We start from the raw sequence: 18464 nt of genomic DNA on the forward strand, positions 1-18464 counted from the left end.
TCAGGAACCATCCTCTAACAAGTACATCAACAGGTCTTTTGGTTCAATAAAACTTGGGCCCCACCCACATTCAATAGCCCCTCCTATTTTGAAGCCCCATATGTTTTTTTACACTCCACAAATCATTCCAGATTATGCCATTTCATAGTATTAGACAATTACTGTCAAGGCAATTACTGAAAGGATATAACATATACTGAGAGATTTTTCAATCTTCAAGCTGCTATCTGGTTACATTAAAATCACATCTCAGTCTGACCAATGAGATTCCACCATTCTGTAGTATTGCAACTGTACTCAACAGCCCCCCACCTCTTTAAAGGGGCACTAAACCCTGCTGCACAGCGCGGCTCAACCAAACGTTACTCAGCAGTTGCCGGACTACAAATCCCAGAATAATGTAACATATAATGGAGGGTGAGGCATGCTGGGAGCTGTAGTCCAGCAACATCAGGGCTGTATTCTTAAAGCAATATTGCACAATAAAACTTTCCCAGCTCTCTAGGGCCCGCATTGGCAGCATTGAAATGCAAAAGAATCCTCCAATGAGAATCCCAGCTGATCTGTATAAATCCGGCTCCCTGTTCTCTGTTCCTGCAATTGGAGTTGGGAGCAATAAGCACAGTTTCCCAGCACTGAACAAGTCTGTCCCTTTATCCCCATGTCTGATTCCTGTGCCATATAATGACGGGAAAATGACATCATTATCTCTATATGTAAGGTACCAGCAAGGGGCCTGACACAGTGCTGGGAATCAGCATTCTCATTGGCCACTTCTCTTGCATCTTTAATTAAGTCTGTCATATCATAATCTGTATGAGGAAGGGGAAGACTAGAGCGAGGGCGATACATATGGAAACCCTTGTACGTTGGACTTGCCCGGCCACAGTCACATGACACGCCCTGGAACACATTTTTACATGACAATTCCTGAGAAGTGAGATAGCACAGCGAGGTAAGTACTTTCACTTTTACTTCTTTCTGCCGACTTTACTTTGCAGCTCAGAGACAGAGGAACAGAGATGGCTGGATATGAGAGACCCGCGGATCATGTGAGGGACTATATCCGGCGCTTCAGCCTTGATAACTGCGCTCTTGGGAGCCAGGGCTATAACCGAGTCCTCCTACAGCTGTTTGGGTATATGGGCCATGGCAAGTCCTCCCTCATCAACTCATGCAAGTACGTATTAGATGATGGGGAATATCACATTTATGCCAAAGCATCGGCTTCCCATAAGAGCGTCACTTACAGCAGAACAGCCTACCCCCTCACCGACACCATCACCATTGTGGATAACAGGGGGTGCGCTACGTTCAACGCGTATGAGACGGGAGAAATTTACGCCCAGCTGGGTAAGTGGCATTTGATAGAACTGAAAATGGTTGTATTATATTGCATAGCATAATATCTTTACACCTCAGTCATTTCTAATATCCTTATTATTTACAGTAGGGGGTACATTATCCCTTATAATACATGAGTGATACTCAGAGTTCCCTGTATAACTCAGCCTGCAGCCTTGTGCCTTTATATGGGCACAGAACCCCTCAGTGACTGCTAATATCCTTATCATTTACAGTAGGGGGTACATTATCCCTTATAATACATGAGTGATACTCAGAGTTCCCTGTATAACTCAGCCTGCAGCCTTGTGCCTTTATATGGGCACAGAACCCCTCAGTGACTGCTAATATCCTTATCATTTACAGTAGGGGGTACATTATCCCTTATAATACATGAGTGATACTCAGAGTTCCCTGTATAACTCAGCCTGCAGCCTTGTGCCTTTATATGGGCACAGAACCCCTCAGTGACTGCTAATATCCTTATCATTTACAGTAGGGGGTACATTATCCCTTATAATACATGAGTGATACTCAGAGTTCCCTGTATAACTCAGCCTGCAGCCTTGTGCCTTTATATGGGCACAGAACCCCTCAGTGACTGCTAATATCCTTATCATTTACAGTAGGGGGTACATTATCCCTTATAATACATGAGTGATACTCAGAGTTCCCTGTATAACTCAGCCTGCAGCCTAGTGCCTTTATATGGGCACAGAACCCCTCAGTGACTGCTAATATCCTTATCATTTACAGTAGGGGGTACATTATCCCTTATAATACATGAGTGATACTCAGAGTTCCCTGTATAACTCAGCCTGCAGCCTTGTGCCTTTATATGGGCACAGAACCCCTCAGTGACTGCTAATATCCTTATCATTTACAGTAGGGGGTACATTATCCCTTATAATACATGAGTGATACTCAGAGTTCCCTGTATAACTCAGCCTGCAGCCTTGTGCCTTTATATGGGCACAGAACCCCTCAGTGACTGCTAATATCCTTATCATTTACAGTAGGGGGTACATTATCCCTTATAATACATGAGTGATACTCAGAGTTCCCTGTATAACTCAGCCTGCAGCCTTGTGCCTTTATATGGGCACAGAACCCCTCAGTGACTGCTAATATCCTTATCATTTACAGTAGGGGGTACATTATCCCTTATAATACATGAGTGATACTCAGAGTTCCCTGTATAACTCAGCCTGCAGCCTAGTGCCTTTATATGGGCACAGAACCCCTCAGTGACTGCTAATATCCTTATCATTTACAGTAGGGGGTACATTATCCCTTATAATACATGAGTGATACTCAGAGTTCCCTGTATAACTCAGCCTGCAGCCTTGTGCCTTTATATGGGCACAGAACCCCTCAGTGACTGCTAATATCCTTATCATTTACAGTAGGGGGTACATTATCCCTTATAATACATGAGTGATACTTAGAATTCTCCTTGGGGATTGCCGGTTGCTCACACAGTACAGGAGTAGGTACAATACACTGTTAGACTTCCCTATGAATGATCATAGCAAGCCTATGAATAAAACTGTTCCCTGTCTGTAGGTAACTTTATCCCTCTGAATCAGAGAGTTGAATGGACAAATAACTATATACAAATGATAAACAGATTGGAGGACTCAGAAATGGATCCTAATTTCACAGACTTTACTATTCCCGTGTTTGTTTACAGGTAAATATATTCAGCTATATAAAATATTTCAGTATATAATCTTGGTTATTGTCTTCCATATCTCACACTTGTTCACTCGTCTCTGTCTTATTTTACAGGCTAGAAATACACATTCCTATGCTTTATATACCATGTGTAACCTTCTTATTGTATCTGTTTGCAGCGTTAAAAAGGGACTCGCTGAAGGGGAGAAGAAAGAGACTAAAGAGTTCATTGACAACTGTCGGAAAATGACAGGTGGGTTTCCAACAGGAGAGTTAGTGCAGGATATCGTGAAAATTATTTCTGATCATGGAGCCAATGACATAATGTATATAATATATAAAGTGCCCCCTATTGTAAAATATAGGGATACTAGAAGTCACTGAGGAGTTCCATGATCATATAAAAGTACAGTAGGGGGCACTTTATTCACTATATATTATAAGGAACTCCTCGAGGACTTATAATATCCCTATATGTTACAATAGGGGGTACTTTATTCACTATATATTATAAGGAACTCCTCGGGGACTTATAATATCCCTATATGTTACAATAGGGGGTACTTTATTCACTATATATTATAAGGAACTCCTTGGGGACTTATAATATCCCTATATGTTACAATAGGGGGCACTTTATTCACTATATATTATATGGAACTCCTTGGGGACTTATAATATCCCTATATGTTACAATAGGGGGTACTTTATTCACTATATATTATAAGGAACTCCTTGGGGACTTATAATATCCCTATATGTTACAATAGGGGGCACTTTATTCACTATATATTATAAGGAACTCCTCGGGGGCTTATAATATCCCTATATGTTACAATAGGGGGCACTTTATTCACTATATATTATAAGGAACTCCTCGGGGACTTATAATATCCCTATATGTTACAATAGGGGGCACTTTATTCACTATATCAGTGCTGTCCAACTTGCGACCCCCCTCTGTGTGGCCCCCCACCTGTCTGGCTGCTTTGATGGCTTACTCTTGTGTAAGCTTTAAATGGTATCAGTACTGTGATTAACTTCCCCCCCCCCTGCATGGTTCTCACCTCAGATTCAGGCTGTAATCAGGCTGTATTGTTTAAATATGTAATCCCCTGTGTTTTTCACACCTTTTAGTTTCTGCATTGTTCACCCCCTGCAGTGTTCACACCTCAGGCTCAGGCTGTAATCACCCACATTGTTCCCCTGTTCACACCTCAGGAGCAGTAGAAACCCACAAATAATCCCTGCACACTACAAAAAGAACATATACTGAGGTGGTACTGCAATTAAAAAGTTTTTTTAATATATAGTTATTGTGCAGACTGTAGGAGCAGTGCCAGCATTGTGTCACTGTAGGCTGCATGTGTGTGCCATACACACAGGCATCATAGGGCAAGCAGAGTATGGCACACACAGGCAGGGTAGGGAAGGCAGAGTATGGCACACACAGGCAGAGTATGGCACACACAGGCAGGGTAGGGAAGGCAGAGTATGGCACACACAGGCAGGGTAGGGAAGGCAGAGTATGGCACACACAGGCAGAGTATGGCACACACAGGCAGGGTAGGGAAGGCAGAGTATGGCACACACAGGCAGAGTATAGCACACACAGGCCAAGTATGGCACAAACCAGCCAAGAATGGCAAACACAGTGAAAGTATGGCACACTCAGGCAGAGTATGGCACACACAGGCAGGGTAGGGAAGGCAGAGTATGGCACACACAGGCAGGGTAGGGAAGGCAGAGTATGGCACACACAGGCAGAGTATGGCACACACAGGCAGGGTAGGGAAGGCAGAGAATGGCACACACAGGCAGAGTATGGCACACACAGGCAGAGTATGGCACAAACCAGCCAAGAATGGCAAACACAGTGAAAGTATGGCACACGCAGGCAGGGTAGGGAAGGCAGAGTATGGAACACACAGGCAGGGTAGGGAAGGCAGAGTATGGCACACACAGGCAGGGTAGGGAAGGCAGAGTATGGCACACACAGGCAGAGTATGGCACACACAGGCAGGGTAGGGAAGGCAGAGAATGGCACACACAGGCAGAGTATGGCACACACAGGCAGAGTATGGCACAAACCAGCCAAGAATGGCAAACACAGTGAAAGTATGGCACACGCAGGCAGGGTAGGGAAGGCAGAGTATGGAACACACAGGCAGGGTAGGGCAGGCAGAGTATGGAACACACAGGCCAAGTATGGTATGGCACACAGGCAGGCAGAGTATGGCAGGTTTTTGCTGTACTACAACCATTAATATGGGTATGGTCATGTGATAACATGGGTGTGGTTTCAAGTGGGTGCGGTTTCAAAAAGGGGAGTGGTCAAAACTGGCTTCCATTATCGGCCCTCCACCACGCAGGTCGAAAAAATTCCGGCCCTCAGTCAGTACAACAGAAGTTGGACAGCACTGCACTATATATTATAAGGAACTCCTCGGGGGCTTATAATATCCCTATATGTTACAATAGGGGGTACTTTATTCACTATATATTATAAGGAACTCCTCTGGGACTTATAATATCCCTATATGTTACAATAGGGGGTACTTTATTCACTATATATTATAAGGAACTCCTCTGGGACTTATAATATCCCTATATGTTACAATAGGGGGCACTTTATTCACTATATATTATAAGGAACTCCTCTGTGACTTATAATATCCCTATATGTTACAATAGGGGGTACTTTATTCACTATATATTATAAGGAACCCCTCGGGGACTTATAATATCCCTATATGTTACAATAGGGGGCACTTTATTCACTATATATTATAAGGAACTCCTCGGGGGCTTATAATATCCCTATATGTTACAATAGGGGGTACTTTATTCACTATATATTATAAGGAACTCCTCGGGGACTTATTATATCCCTATATGTTACAATAGGGGGTACTTTATTCACTATATATTATAAGGAACTCCTCGGGGACTTATTATATCCCTATATGTTACAATAGGGGGCACTTTATTCACTATATATTATAAGGAACTCCTCGGGGACTTATAATATCCCTATATGTTACAATAGGGGGCACTTTATTCACTATATATTATAAGGAACTCCTCGGGGGCTTATAATATCCCTATATGTTACAATAGGGGGCACTTTATTCACTATATATTATAAGGAACTCCTCTGGGGCTTATAATATCCCTATTTGTTACAATAGGGGGTACTTTATTCACTATATATTATAAGGAACTCCTCGGGGGCTTATAATATCCCTATTTGTTACAATAGGGGGTACTTTATTCACTATATATTATAAGGAACTCCTCGGGGGCTTATAATATCCCTATATGTTACAATAGGGGGTACTTTATTCACTATATATTATAAGGAACTCCTCTGTGACTTATAATATCCCTATATGTTACAATAGGGGGTACTTTATTCACTATATATTATAAGGAACTCCTTGGGGACTTATAATATCCCTATATGTTACAATAGGGGGCACTTTATTCACTATATATTATAAGGAACTCCTCGGGGGCTTATAATATCCCTATATGTTACAATAGGGGGCACTTTATTCACTATATATTATAAGGAACTCCTCGGGGACTTATAATATCCCTATATGTTACAATAGGGGGCACTTTATTCACTATATCAGTGCTGTCCAACTTGCGACCCCCCTCTGTGTGGCCCCCCACCTGTCTGGCTGCTTTGATGGCTTACTCTTGTGTAAGCTTTAAATGGTATCAGTACTGTGATTAACTTCCCCCCCCCTGCATGGTTCTCACCTCAGATTCAGGCTGTAATCAGGCTGTATTGTTTAAATATGTAATCCCCTGTGTTTTTCACACCTTTTAGTTTCTGCATTGTTCACCCCCTGCAGTGTTCACACCTCAGGCTCAGGCTGTAATCACCCACATTGTTCCCCTGTTCACACCTCAGGAGCAGTAGAAACCCACAAATAATCCCTGCACACTACAAAAAGAACATATACTGAGGTGGTACTGCAATTAAAAAGTTTTTTTAATATATAGTTATTGTGCAGACTGTAGGAGCAGTGCCAGCATTGTGTCACTGTAGGCTGCATGTGTGTGCCATACACACAGGCATCATAGGGCAAGCAGAGTATGGCACACACAGGCAGGGTAGGGAAGGCAGAGTATGGCACACACAGGCAGAGTATGGCACACACAGGCAGGGTAGGGAAGGCAGAGTATGGCACACACAGGCAGGGTAGGGAAGGCAGAGTATGGCACACACAGGCAGAGTATGGCACACACAGGCAGGGTAGGGAAGGCAGAGTATGGCACACACAGGCAGAGTATAGCACACACAGGCCAAGTATGGCACAAACCAGCCAAGAATGGCAAACACAGTGAAAGTATGGCACACTCAGGCAGAGTATGGCACACACAGGCAGGGTAGGGAAGGCAGAGTATGGCACACACAGGCAGGGTAGGGAAGGCAGAGTATGGCACACACAGGCAGAGTATGGCACACACAGGCAGGGTAGGGAAGGCAGAGAATGGCACACACAGGCAGAGTATGGCACACACAGGCAGAGTATGGCACAAACCAGCCAAGAATGGCAAACACAGTGAAAGTATGGCACACGCAGGCAGGGTAGGGAAGGCAGAGTATGGAACACACAGGCAGGGTAGGGAAGGCAGAGTATGGCACACACAGGCAGGGTAGGGAAGGCAGAGTATGGCACACACAGGCAGAGTATGGCACACACAGGCAGGGTAGGGAAGGCAGAGAATGGCACACACAGGCAGAGTATGGCACACACAGGCAGAGTATGGCACAAACCAGCCAAGAATGGCAAACACAGTGAAAGTATGGCACACGCAGGCAGGGTAGGGAAGGCAGAGTATGGAACACACAGGCAGGGTAGGGCAGGCAGAGTATGGAACACACAGGCCAAGTATGGTATGGCACACAGGCAGGCAGAGTATGGCAGGTTTTTGCTGTACTACAACCATTAATATGGGTATGGTCATGTGATAACATGGGTGTGGTTTCAAGTGGGTGCGGTTTCAAAAAGGGGAGTGGTCAAAACTGGCTTCCATTATCGGCCCTCCACCACGCAGGTCGAAAAAATTCCGGCCCTCAGTCAGTACAACAGAAGTTGGACAGCACTGCACTATATATTATAAGGAACTCCTCGGGGGCTTATAATATCCCTATATGTTACAATAGGGGGTACTTTATTCACTATATATTATAAGGAACTCCTCTGGGACTTATAATATCCCTATATGTTACAATAGGGGTACTTTATTCACTATATATTATAAGGAACCCCTCGGGGACTTATAATATCCCTATATGTTACAATAGGGGGCACTTTATTCACTATATATTATAAGGAACTCCTCGGGGGCTTATAATATCCCTATATGTTACAATAGGGGGTACTTTATTCACTATATATTATAAGGAACTCCTCGGGGACTTATTATATCCCTATATGTTACAATAGGGGGTACTTTATTCACTATATATTATAAGGAACTCCTCGGGGACTTATTATATCCCTATATGTTACAATAGGGGGCACTTTATTCACTATATATTATAAGGAACTCCTCGGGGACTTATAATATCCCTATATGTTACAATAGGGGGCACTTTATTCACTATATATTATAAGGAACTCCTCGGGGGCTTATAATATCCCTATATGTTACAATAGGGGGCACTTTATTCACTATATATTATAAGGAACTCCTCTGGGGCTTATAATATCCCTATTTGTTACAATAGGGGGTACTTTATTCACTATATATTATAAGGAACTCCTCGGGGGCTTATAATATCCCTATTTGTTACAATAGGGGGTACTTTATTCACTATATATTATAAGGAACTCCTCGGGGCTTATAATATCCCTATATGTTACAATAGGGGGTACTTTATTCACTATATATTATAAGGAACTCCTCTGTGACTTATAATATCCCTATATGTTACAATAGGGGGTACTTTATTCACTATATATTATAAGGAACTCCTCTGGGGCTTATAATATCCCTATATGTTACAATAGGGGGCACTTTATTCACTATATATTATAAGGAACTCCTCGGGGGCTTATAATATCCCTATATGTTACAATAGGGGGTACTTTATTCACTATATATTATAAGGAACTCCTCGGGGACTTATAATATCCCTATATGTTACAATAGGGGGCACTTTATTCACTATATATTATAAGGAACTCCTCGGGGACTTATAATATCCCTATATGTTACAATAGGGGGCACTTTATTCACTATATATTATAAGGAACTCCTCGGGGACTTATAATATCCCTATATGTTACAATAGGGGGTACTTTATTCACTATATATTATAAGGAACCCCTCTGGGACTTATAATATCCCTATATGTTACAATAGGGTCACTTTATTCACTATATATTATAAGGAACTCCTCGGGGACTTATAATATCCCTATATGTTACAATAGGGGGTACTTTATATACTATATATTATATGGAACTCCTCGGGGACTTATAATATCCCTATATGTTACAATAGGGGGTACTTTATTCACTATATATTATAAGGAACCCCTCTGGGACTTATAATATCCCTATATGTTACAATAGGGTCACTTTATTCACTATATATTATAAGGAACTCCTCGGGGACTTATAATATCCCTATATGTTACAATAGGGGGTACTTTATTCACTATATATTATAAGGAACTCCTCGGGGACTTATAATATCCCTATATGTTACAATAGGGGGTACTTTATTCACTATATATTATAAGGAACCCCTCTGGGACTTATAATATCCCTATATGTTACAATAGGGTCACTTTATTCACTATATATTATAAGGAACTCCTCGGGGACTTATAATATCCCTATATGTTACAATAGGTGGTAGGGATGAGCGAAAAAATGCGCCAGTGTTAGATTCGCGGCGAACTTTCACGATTCGCAGTGCGGCTCGTTTCGCCGTGCGGCAGAATTTTGTCGCACGACAACAAAAAAATCTTTGTGGCGCGGTTTTTCTTGCCGAGCGCGGCCAAATTTTGTTGCGCGCGAGTAATTTTTGCCGCGAACGACCAATTTTAGTCGCGTGCAGGCAATTTTTGACGTGTGCGCCGATTTTCGCGCCGCGACGGAAAACTAGGGCGCACAACTTATTTCGCCGCGCGCAGAAATTACGCCGAGAAATGACGCCGCGACAAAATTTACGCCGCGCGACGAAAACAAAATTACGCCGCACGACAGATTAGTTTCGCGAATTTGTCGCCGTTTCGTGAATTTTTTCGCCGTTTCGCGAAAAATTCGGCGAAGCGAAACGGGACAAATTCGCTCATCACTAATAGGGGGTACTTTATTCACTATATATTATAAGGAACTCCTCTGGGACTTATAATATCCCCATATGTTACAATAGGGGGTACTTTATTCACTATATATTATAAGGAACTCCTCGGGGGCTTATAATATCCCTATATGTTACAATAGGGGGTACTTTATTTACTATATATTATAAGGAACTCCTCGGGGGCTTATAATATCCCTATATGTTACAATAGGGGGTTACTTTATTCACTATATATTATAAGGAACTCCTCGGGGACTTATAATATCCCTATATGTTACAATAGGGGGTACTTTATTCACTATATATTATAAGGAACTCTTCTGTGACTTATAATATCCCTATATGTTACAATAGGGGGCACTTTATTCACTATATATTATAAGGATCTCCTCGGGGACTTATAATATCCCTATATGTTACAATAGGGTCACTTTATTCACTATATATTATAAGGAACTCCTCGGGGACTTATAATATCCCTATATGTTACAATAGGGGGCACTTTATTCACTATATATTATAAGGAACTCCTCTGGGACTTATAATATCCCTATATGTTACAATAGGGGGCACTTTATTCACTATATGTTATAAGGAACCCCTCGGGGGCTTATAATATCCCTATATGTTACAATAGGGGGCACTTTATTCACTATATATTATAAGGAACTCCTCGGGGACTTATAATATCCCTATATGTTACAATAGGGGGCACTTTATTCACTATATATTATAAGGAACTCCTCTGGGACTTATAATATCCCTATATGTTACAATAGGGGGCACTTTATTCACTATATATTATAAGGAACTCCTCGGGGACTTATAATATCCCTATATGTTACAATACGGGGCACTTTATTCACTATATATTATAAGGAACTCCTCGGGGGCTTATAATATCCCTATATGTTACAATAGGGGGCACTTTATTCACTATATATTATAAGGAACTCCTCTGGGACTTATAATATCCCTATATGTTACAATAGGGGGCACTTTATTCACTATATGTTATAAGGAACCCCTCGGGGGCTTATAATATCCCTATATGTTACAATAGGGGGCACTTTATTCACTATATATTATAAGGAACTCCTCGGGGACTTATAATATCCCTATATGTTACAATAGGGGGCACTTTATTCACTATATATTATAAGGAACTCCTCTGGGACTTATAATATCCCTATATGTTACAATAGGGGGCACTTTATTCACTATATATTATAAGGAACTCCTCGGGGACTTATAATATCCCTATATGTTACAATACGGGGCACTTTATTCACTATATATTATAAGGAACTCCTCGGGGGCTTATAATATCCCTATATGTTACAATAGGGGGCACTTTATTCACTATATATTATAAGGAACTCCTCTGGGACTTATAATATCCCTATATTTTACAACATGGGGGACTTTATTTATTATAATATACAACTTTTAGTGAGTCATATGACAGAAATGACATCACTAAGCTCCGTTTATAAGGATATAATATACAATTTGGTCCCATAGGGAAATGACCAGACTGTATATTATATATATATATATATATATATAATAAGCCATGACTTGTGTTCCTTTAGCATTTATTGCCTTATATAAGTGAAAGTCTTATACACGGCATGTTTAACACTACTCAGTTGCAACAAAGCTTAACATAAACATTGCTATTTATCTTCTTTTAAACCTGTTCAGCCAGTTAGTTCCCTACTACATATTTTCTATCAGTGAGTTCTGTTTGTTTACATTCCTCCATACGTTTCCATGTTCATACATATCTGTAGCTGTTGTACACGGTAAATGTAAATGTCTAGCATAGGATGGTAGAGCATCAATCACCTTGGACTCCTCTTCTCAACTGATCCCTCACTAAGTGGAGAGGTGGTGAGCATGTTGCCAACTACACCTCTTTGCTTAAGTTTCCTAAGCATGAAACAAAACAGCAAATCTTTGACATAAAAGAAATGTAGACAGATATATTCAAGGTAGAGCTTAAACCTTGCACCACTGTGAAAATGCTTGGTAGGTTTATGATACACCTTTAGGTTATCAGTTAGTGGTTTAGATTTCCTCCATTGGAAAAGTTCAAGGAGATAAAAAAAAAATGAATATCTTCAGCACTGTGGTCCCTTCAGTTTAGGCCAGCTATCTCCAGCTCTCAGTCCTCAGGTGGAGCACAAGGCTGCTCTTCTAGCTACATCTTATTTTCCTAGAATGTACTCACAAAAGACAAAGCTAGTCCTATATTTGACTTACATCATTCATGGTGTTTCTGGTCTCTGATTCTCTAGAACAAGGATCCCCAACCTTTCTTACTCGTGAGCCACAGTCAAATGGAAAAAGACTTGGGGAGCAACACAAGCACCATAAAAGTTCATGGAGGAGCCAAATAAGGGCTAATATTGGCTATTAGGGGCCTCTATGCACCCTATCAGCTTACAGGGGGCTTTATTTGGTAGTAAATCTTGTAATTCAACCAAAACTTGCCCCCAAGTCAGGAATTCAAAAATAACTGCCTGGTTTGGGGGCACTGAGAGCAACATCCAAGGGGTTGGGGAGCAACATGTTGCCCCGGAGCCACTGGTTGGGGATCACTGCTCTAGAAGGGCAGGACTCTTTACTAGGGCTTGTTGATACCAGGTTTCCCAGACACATCCACCTGGGTCAGAAGATGGAGGTCCAAGAGGTAGAAGGTGTACAGGAAGTTGTCACTAACTTTATGGGCCAATAGATACAAGTACTGGGGCTTCCAGCTACTAGGGGTTTTCCAGTCACGGGAACTGTTCACCCTATGGGTCCCTACACATTGTTCCATTGTATATTGTAAAGAGAATAAAGAGAAAACCAACAATTTTGGAAACCCGAATGTGTGGTGTGTGTGTGTACATATTTTGAGATTTCTTTTCCTATTTCATATATTAATTTCTGAGGGACCCTAAGATATTTAATTGGTACGAAAGTGAAACACTGTTATATCCCAAGCTTACTGTTTGGTTGGCTTAACGGAGGATCCATGGGCGTCCGCAGAAAATTTTCCAAGGGGGGGCAAGTAAGCTAGCATCATCCTGCAACAGACAAATATATATATATATATAAATATATATATTTTTTTTGCAGGATGATACTAGGGGAGGCTAATGATGGCCCATACACAGACTGACCTACAGCTAATGTGACACTTAGTGGATTCGCTGCTGGCGTAAAAAGTTAACCTCCCAACTACCTCTTGCCGTTCCCACTGACTCCCAGGGATACTGTACAAAAGTGCGGGTGGGGGTGCTTTTTTTTTTTACCCTAAAATGTTTAGGATGTAAAAGTATTCATACGCGCACTTCTGTTAGGGGATCTGCAAACATTTGTGTTTGGGATCAGTTAGCTTCAAGGGGTAGTTCGCATTCGAATTCACTTTTATTTTTAATGGTTTTTCAGTTATTTAGCTTTTTGTTCAGCAGCTCTCCATTTGGTATTTCAGCAGCTATCTGGTTGCTAGGGTCTTATTTACCCTAGCAACCAGGTAGTGGTTTAAACAAGAGATGGGAATATGAATAGTTAAGGGGCCTACTTGGAAAAATAAGTAATACAAAATTATAATAATAATAAAATTGTAGCCTCACAGAGCAATATTTTTTGGCCCCCATTGGAATTCTGGAAAGAGGCAGAAGAGAAAGGCAAATTATTCAAAAAAATTAATTAGGAAGACCAATTGCAAAGTTGCTAGGAATAGGCCATTTTATAACATACTAAAGGTTAACTTAAAAGTGAACCACCCCTTTAGATGTGTTTATGTTAGTTTTATAGCAAGAAAGGCAGTGGGTACTGACTCCCCATTATATACAGTGAGACGCAGTCCGTATTTACAAACCCAGCACATTATATACAGTGAAACACAGTGGGTACAGATGGCAGATATTCAGGCCCTGGCACTATAACACTGGCACTGATACACAACATTGGCCCCACTGTAACTTACTATAAATGAACAAAACAATGACAAAAAAAAAAAAAAATAGTAAGTGCAAAAAACAACAACAAATATATAAACACACAATGAGCTTTTTCAGAGGGAAAGAGTTAACTTACCCTCCATGTGTTAGGGTAGGGGATAGATTATAAATTATTATAGATGTCAGGTCAGGCAAAAAACAATTTAATGTCAGCTAGTGATTCTTTAGAACTGTATAGTACCTGTGTATAGTACCTGTGTATAGTACCTGGGTATAGTGCCTGGGTATAGTGCCTGGGTATAGTGCCTGGGTATAGTGCCTGGGTATAGTACCTGTGTATAGTACCTGGGTATAGTGCCTGGGTATAGTGCCTGGGTATAGTGCCTGGGTATAGTGCCTGGGTATAGTACCTGGGTATAGTGCCTGGGTATAGTACCGGTGTATAGTACCTGTGTATATAGTACCTGTGTATAGTACCTGGGTATAGTGCCTGGGTATAGTGCCTGGGTATAGTGCCTGGGTATAGTACCTGTGTATAGTACCTGTGTATATAGTACCTGTGTATATAGTACCTGTGTATAGTGCCTGGGTATAGTACCTGGGTATAGTACCTGTGTATAGTACCTGTGTATAGTGCCTGGGTATAGTACCTGTGTATAGTGCCTGTGTATATAGTACCTGTGTATAGTACCTGGGTATAGTACCTGTGTATATAGTACCTGTGTATAGTGCCTGTGTATATAGTACCTGTGTATAGTGCCTGGGTATAGTACCTGTGTATAGTACCTGTGGGATGAAAACTGCAGCAAAAGTTGAGAGTTGGTTCTTAGGTAAAGTTACAGCTTCTTTTTAGTCTTCATTTCTGTTTCCAGTTTGCAAAATCTCCCGATCCCTGTGTGCATCTGTGCTCTGATTGGTCAATTTTACTGTCTGTCAAGGAAGCTGTGCTCTGATTGGAGAATCCACAAGAAGAAAGATCCAATCGGAGCACAGCAAAAACGGGCTTGAGGGGAAAGTGCAGAAACGGAGTAAGGTTTTTGTTTTTTTGCTACTTTTCCAGGGGGGGGCAAGTGCCCCCTCTTGCCCCCTTCTGTGGACGCCCATGGGAGGATCTAGGCTTTTTTATTCACCACGGAAGCAATGTAGTAACCAACTGTATTCTTTCTAACAGGAGTTTATCCAATTGTGGTTCTGACCAACAAGACCTCTGGTGACTTCCTACAGGCTGAGAAGGAGTTCCTGCTGATGGGGGTAGAAAAGGTGATTAAGGTAGAAAACTACACAAGGGAGGATCATGGCAGAACCCAAGGGCGCCACAAGGAGATCCTACACTTTCTCTACAGCGTTCTGGAAGATGTCAACTTCCAGATGAGATATCGGAAAAACCCAAGGAAAGAGCGGATTGAGCGCAAGAAATTTCTGCTAAACTTTCTGCACGAGAGAGAGGTGACTCAAAGATTGGAGCAAACGAGTAGTCAAGATATAAGGAACTAATATTAAATGGTGGACAACTGACCAAACAAAACACTGATCTGGAGCTTTGGGAGATTTCCTTCCTTATATCAAGTAGACCTGTAATGGTGCTGGCAGGAATTGTGCTATGGTCTTGATTGTTTTCCACACATGTTGCCTCCAAGCCAACGGTCCCAACTGCGATTCCCTGCTTTTTCTTTCCACTCCCTTTAGAAACTCATGTTGTCAGAATCCTAGCACCCTAGACAGTGATCTCCCAATGGAAATCATCAATGTGCCCAACTTTCATCATCACAGATCTGTTTATACTAGTGATGAGCCAGGTTGCCCAATGCAAAAATGCCCATAGACTCCAAAGGCTTCATAGACACCCATTGACTTCAATAAAGGAAAAAGGGACAGATTCACTCATCACTAGTGTATAGTGATGAGCGAATCTGTCCCGTTTCGCTTCACCAAAATATTCACAAATCTTTCAAAAGACTTGCGGAACGGCAAAAAATTCACGAGACGGCGAAAATGTTGCACGTCAAAAACAATTGTCACCCGCTGCTATTCTTTTGTCGCCCGTGGCTATTCTTTCGTCTCGTGGCTATTCTTTTGTCACCCGTGGCTATTCTTTTGTCACCCGTGGCTATTCTTTTGTCACCCGTGGCTATTCTTTTGTCTGGCGGCTATTCTTTTGTCACCCGTGGCTATTCTTTCGTCTCGCGGATATTCTTTTGTCACCCATGGCTATTCTTTTGTCACCCGTTGTCAAGAGTCATTCTGTAGTGAGTGGGAGACGGTAAGGTGAGTCCTTCAGGCAGGGGCTGTTATAGGATGGAGGAGGCATGGACAGGACGTAGTGGGCGTAGACCAGATGGGACAGGACAGATCGGAACAGGACGGAGTGGGTGTAGACCAGATGGGACAGGACGGGACGGAGCGGGCGTAGACCAGATGGGACAGGACGGAGCGGGCGGAGACCAGATGGGACAGGATGGGACGGAGCGGGTGGAGACCAGATGGGACAGGACGGGACGGAGTGGGCGGAGACCAGATGGGACAGGACGGGACGGAGCGGGCGGAGACCAGATGGGACAGGACGGGACGGAGCGGGCGGAGACCAGATGGGACAGGACGGGACGAAGCGGACGTAGACCAGATGGGACAGGATGGGAGGAGCAGACAAGGCAAGATCAGGCAGAACAGGACGGAGCAGACAAGGTAAGATCAAGAGTGAGGAATAAGGAGAGGAGTGAGGAGTGAGGAGCAAGGAGTAAAACAAGAACAAGACAAGGGGCAAGGAAGCAAGAGAACAAGGCTAAGAACAAAGAAAAGAAGAAGCAAGACAAAGGAGCCAGAACAGAAACACCAGCTAGGGTCAGGCCACAGTGCTAAATGTAAACAATGTTCAGGCACTGAGTGTGAGGAGGGCTGGGCTTATATAGGGCAGAGTCAGCCCTGTTTGGCTGACCCCACCTAGCCAATAAGGCTGCTGGGGTAATGTTATTAAGCCCAGGACACTGGTGAAAGGGATTACAAAGCAATTCCCTCTCACCAGCTGCTCTCCTGGCTCAACAGTTAGGGAGAGCAGCCAGGAACCAGTAGGTCCTGGGATCAAACCCCAGCAGAGACTTACACCCGTGGCTATTCTTTTGTCTGGCGGCTATTCTTTTGTCGCGTGGCTATCCTTTTGTCGCCTGCTGCTATTCTTTTGTCGCGTGGCTATTCTTTTGTTGCCCGCGACTATTCTTTTTTGACGCGTGATTATTCTTTTGACACAGGCAACAATTTTTGGACGCGCAGCAAATTTTTCAGCTGCAAATTTTTTCATCCGTTTCGCGAAACAATCCGCCAATGGCGAAACACGGAAATTCACCGTGAATCCATGCCTGGCGAAACATTTCGCCCATCACTACAATTTTATACTAATCATTTTTGTTTTTATGTTTCTGCCTTCCTTTTATCTGATCTTTCGCTGTTTTGGAAACACTTTTATCCAGTTCAGGAACAAAGGACCCTTCCCCCATTAGAGATAATTTCACATATTTATGGATTAGCTGCCTCATACTAACTAAACGAATGAATAATTAGCAAATCAGCTGAGGAATATTTAACGTTTTGGAATGATTATGGCCACTAAATCCCCAATTAGTCTTGACCTTCGATTATTATATACACTGTGTGTCATAATATAATCCTTTGTAGACTGTACGCTTCTAAACTAGATCATTTCAATAAATGACTATACAATTGATTTCTTTCCAATTTGCTGTCTAGTTAGTTTTATTTCACATTATATGGCTCATCACTGGTTGTACAGATGCCTATAAGGTACTAAGGTAGGTTTCTATACAAAAGGGATATTATGCAGAGCTACTTACTTTAAATCTTTACTTAATGTTCATCTTTGCTTCCAGTGCATTCCCAATCTACAAACATGGGAGGAATTAATGGACTGGCCAAGTCTAAAGTATCAATAAGTTGCTGTGTTGCTGCTACCAGAACATTTATTAAATCCCCAAAGCAAAGCAAAACCCAACATATCCATCACACATCTCAAGGAAATGAAATCACCTGATGAACTTTGACATTTGTTTTCATATTCCACAAACAACTTAGCCTATATGTTGCCATACTCAGTGTACTTAAGCCTTTAATGAAACGTGTAACTCAGCAACGTGGGAC

At 42.1% G+C, this 18464-nt stretch overlaps 1 protein-coding gene across 1 annotated transcript; it reads left to right on the forward strand.

Annotated features, from left to right (window-relative positions):
• Positions 1-872: 872 nt before the first annotated feature.
• On the forward strand, positions 873-16164 carry LOC101733769. The gene is made up of 4 exons (XM_018097221.2): positions 873-1353; positions 2911-3037; positions 3201-3274; positions 15490-16164. Exons 1-4 carry the CDS (start codon positions 1023-1025, stop codon positions 15810-15812), a joined length of 855 nt encoding a protein of 284 aa, XP_017952710.2. The 5' UTR covers positions 873-1022; the 3' UTR covers positions 15813-16164.
• The last annotated feature ends 2300 nt before the right edge of the window (positions 16165-18464 follow it).

The sequence above is a fragment of the Xenopus tropicalis genome, chromosome 9, assembly GCF_000004195.4.
Source record: "Xenopus tropicalis strain Nigerian chromosome 9, UCB_Xtro_10.0, whole genome shotgun sequence".
NCBI lineage: Eukaryota > Metazoa > Chordata > Amphibia > Anura > Pipidae > Xenopus > Xenopus tropicalis.

Bases quoted from the DNA above. Each gene is read 5' to 3' on its own strand.
- LOC101733769 (XM_018097221.2), top strand. From the start codon at position 1,023: ATGGCTGGATATGAGAGACCCGCGGATCATGTGAGGGACTATATCCGG. The intron at 1,354-2,910 runs GTAAGTGGCATT...CCCTGTCTGTAG, and splicing joins AGAAATTTACGCCCAGCTGG to GTAACTTTATCCCTCTGAAT. The intron at 3,275-15,489 runs GTGGGTTTCCAA...TCTTTCTAACAG, and splicing joins CAACTGTCGGAAAATGACAG to GAGTTTATCCAATTGTGGTT.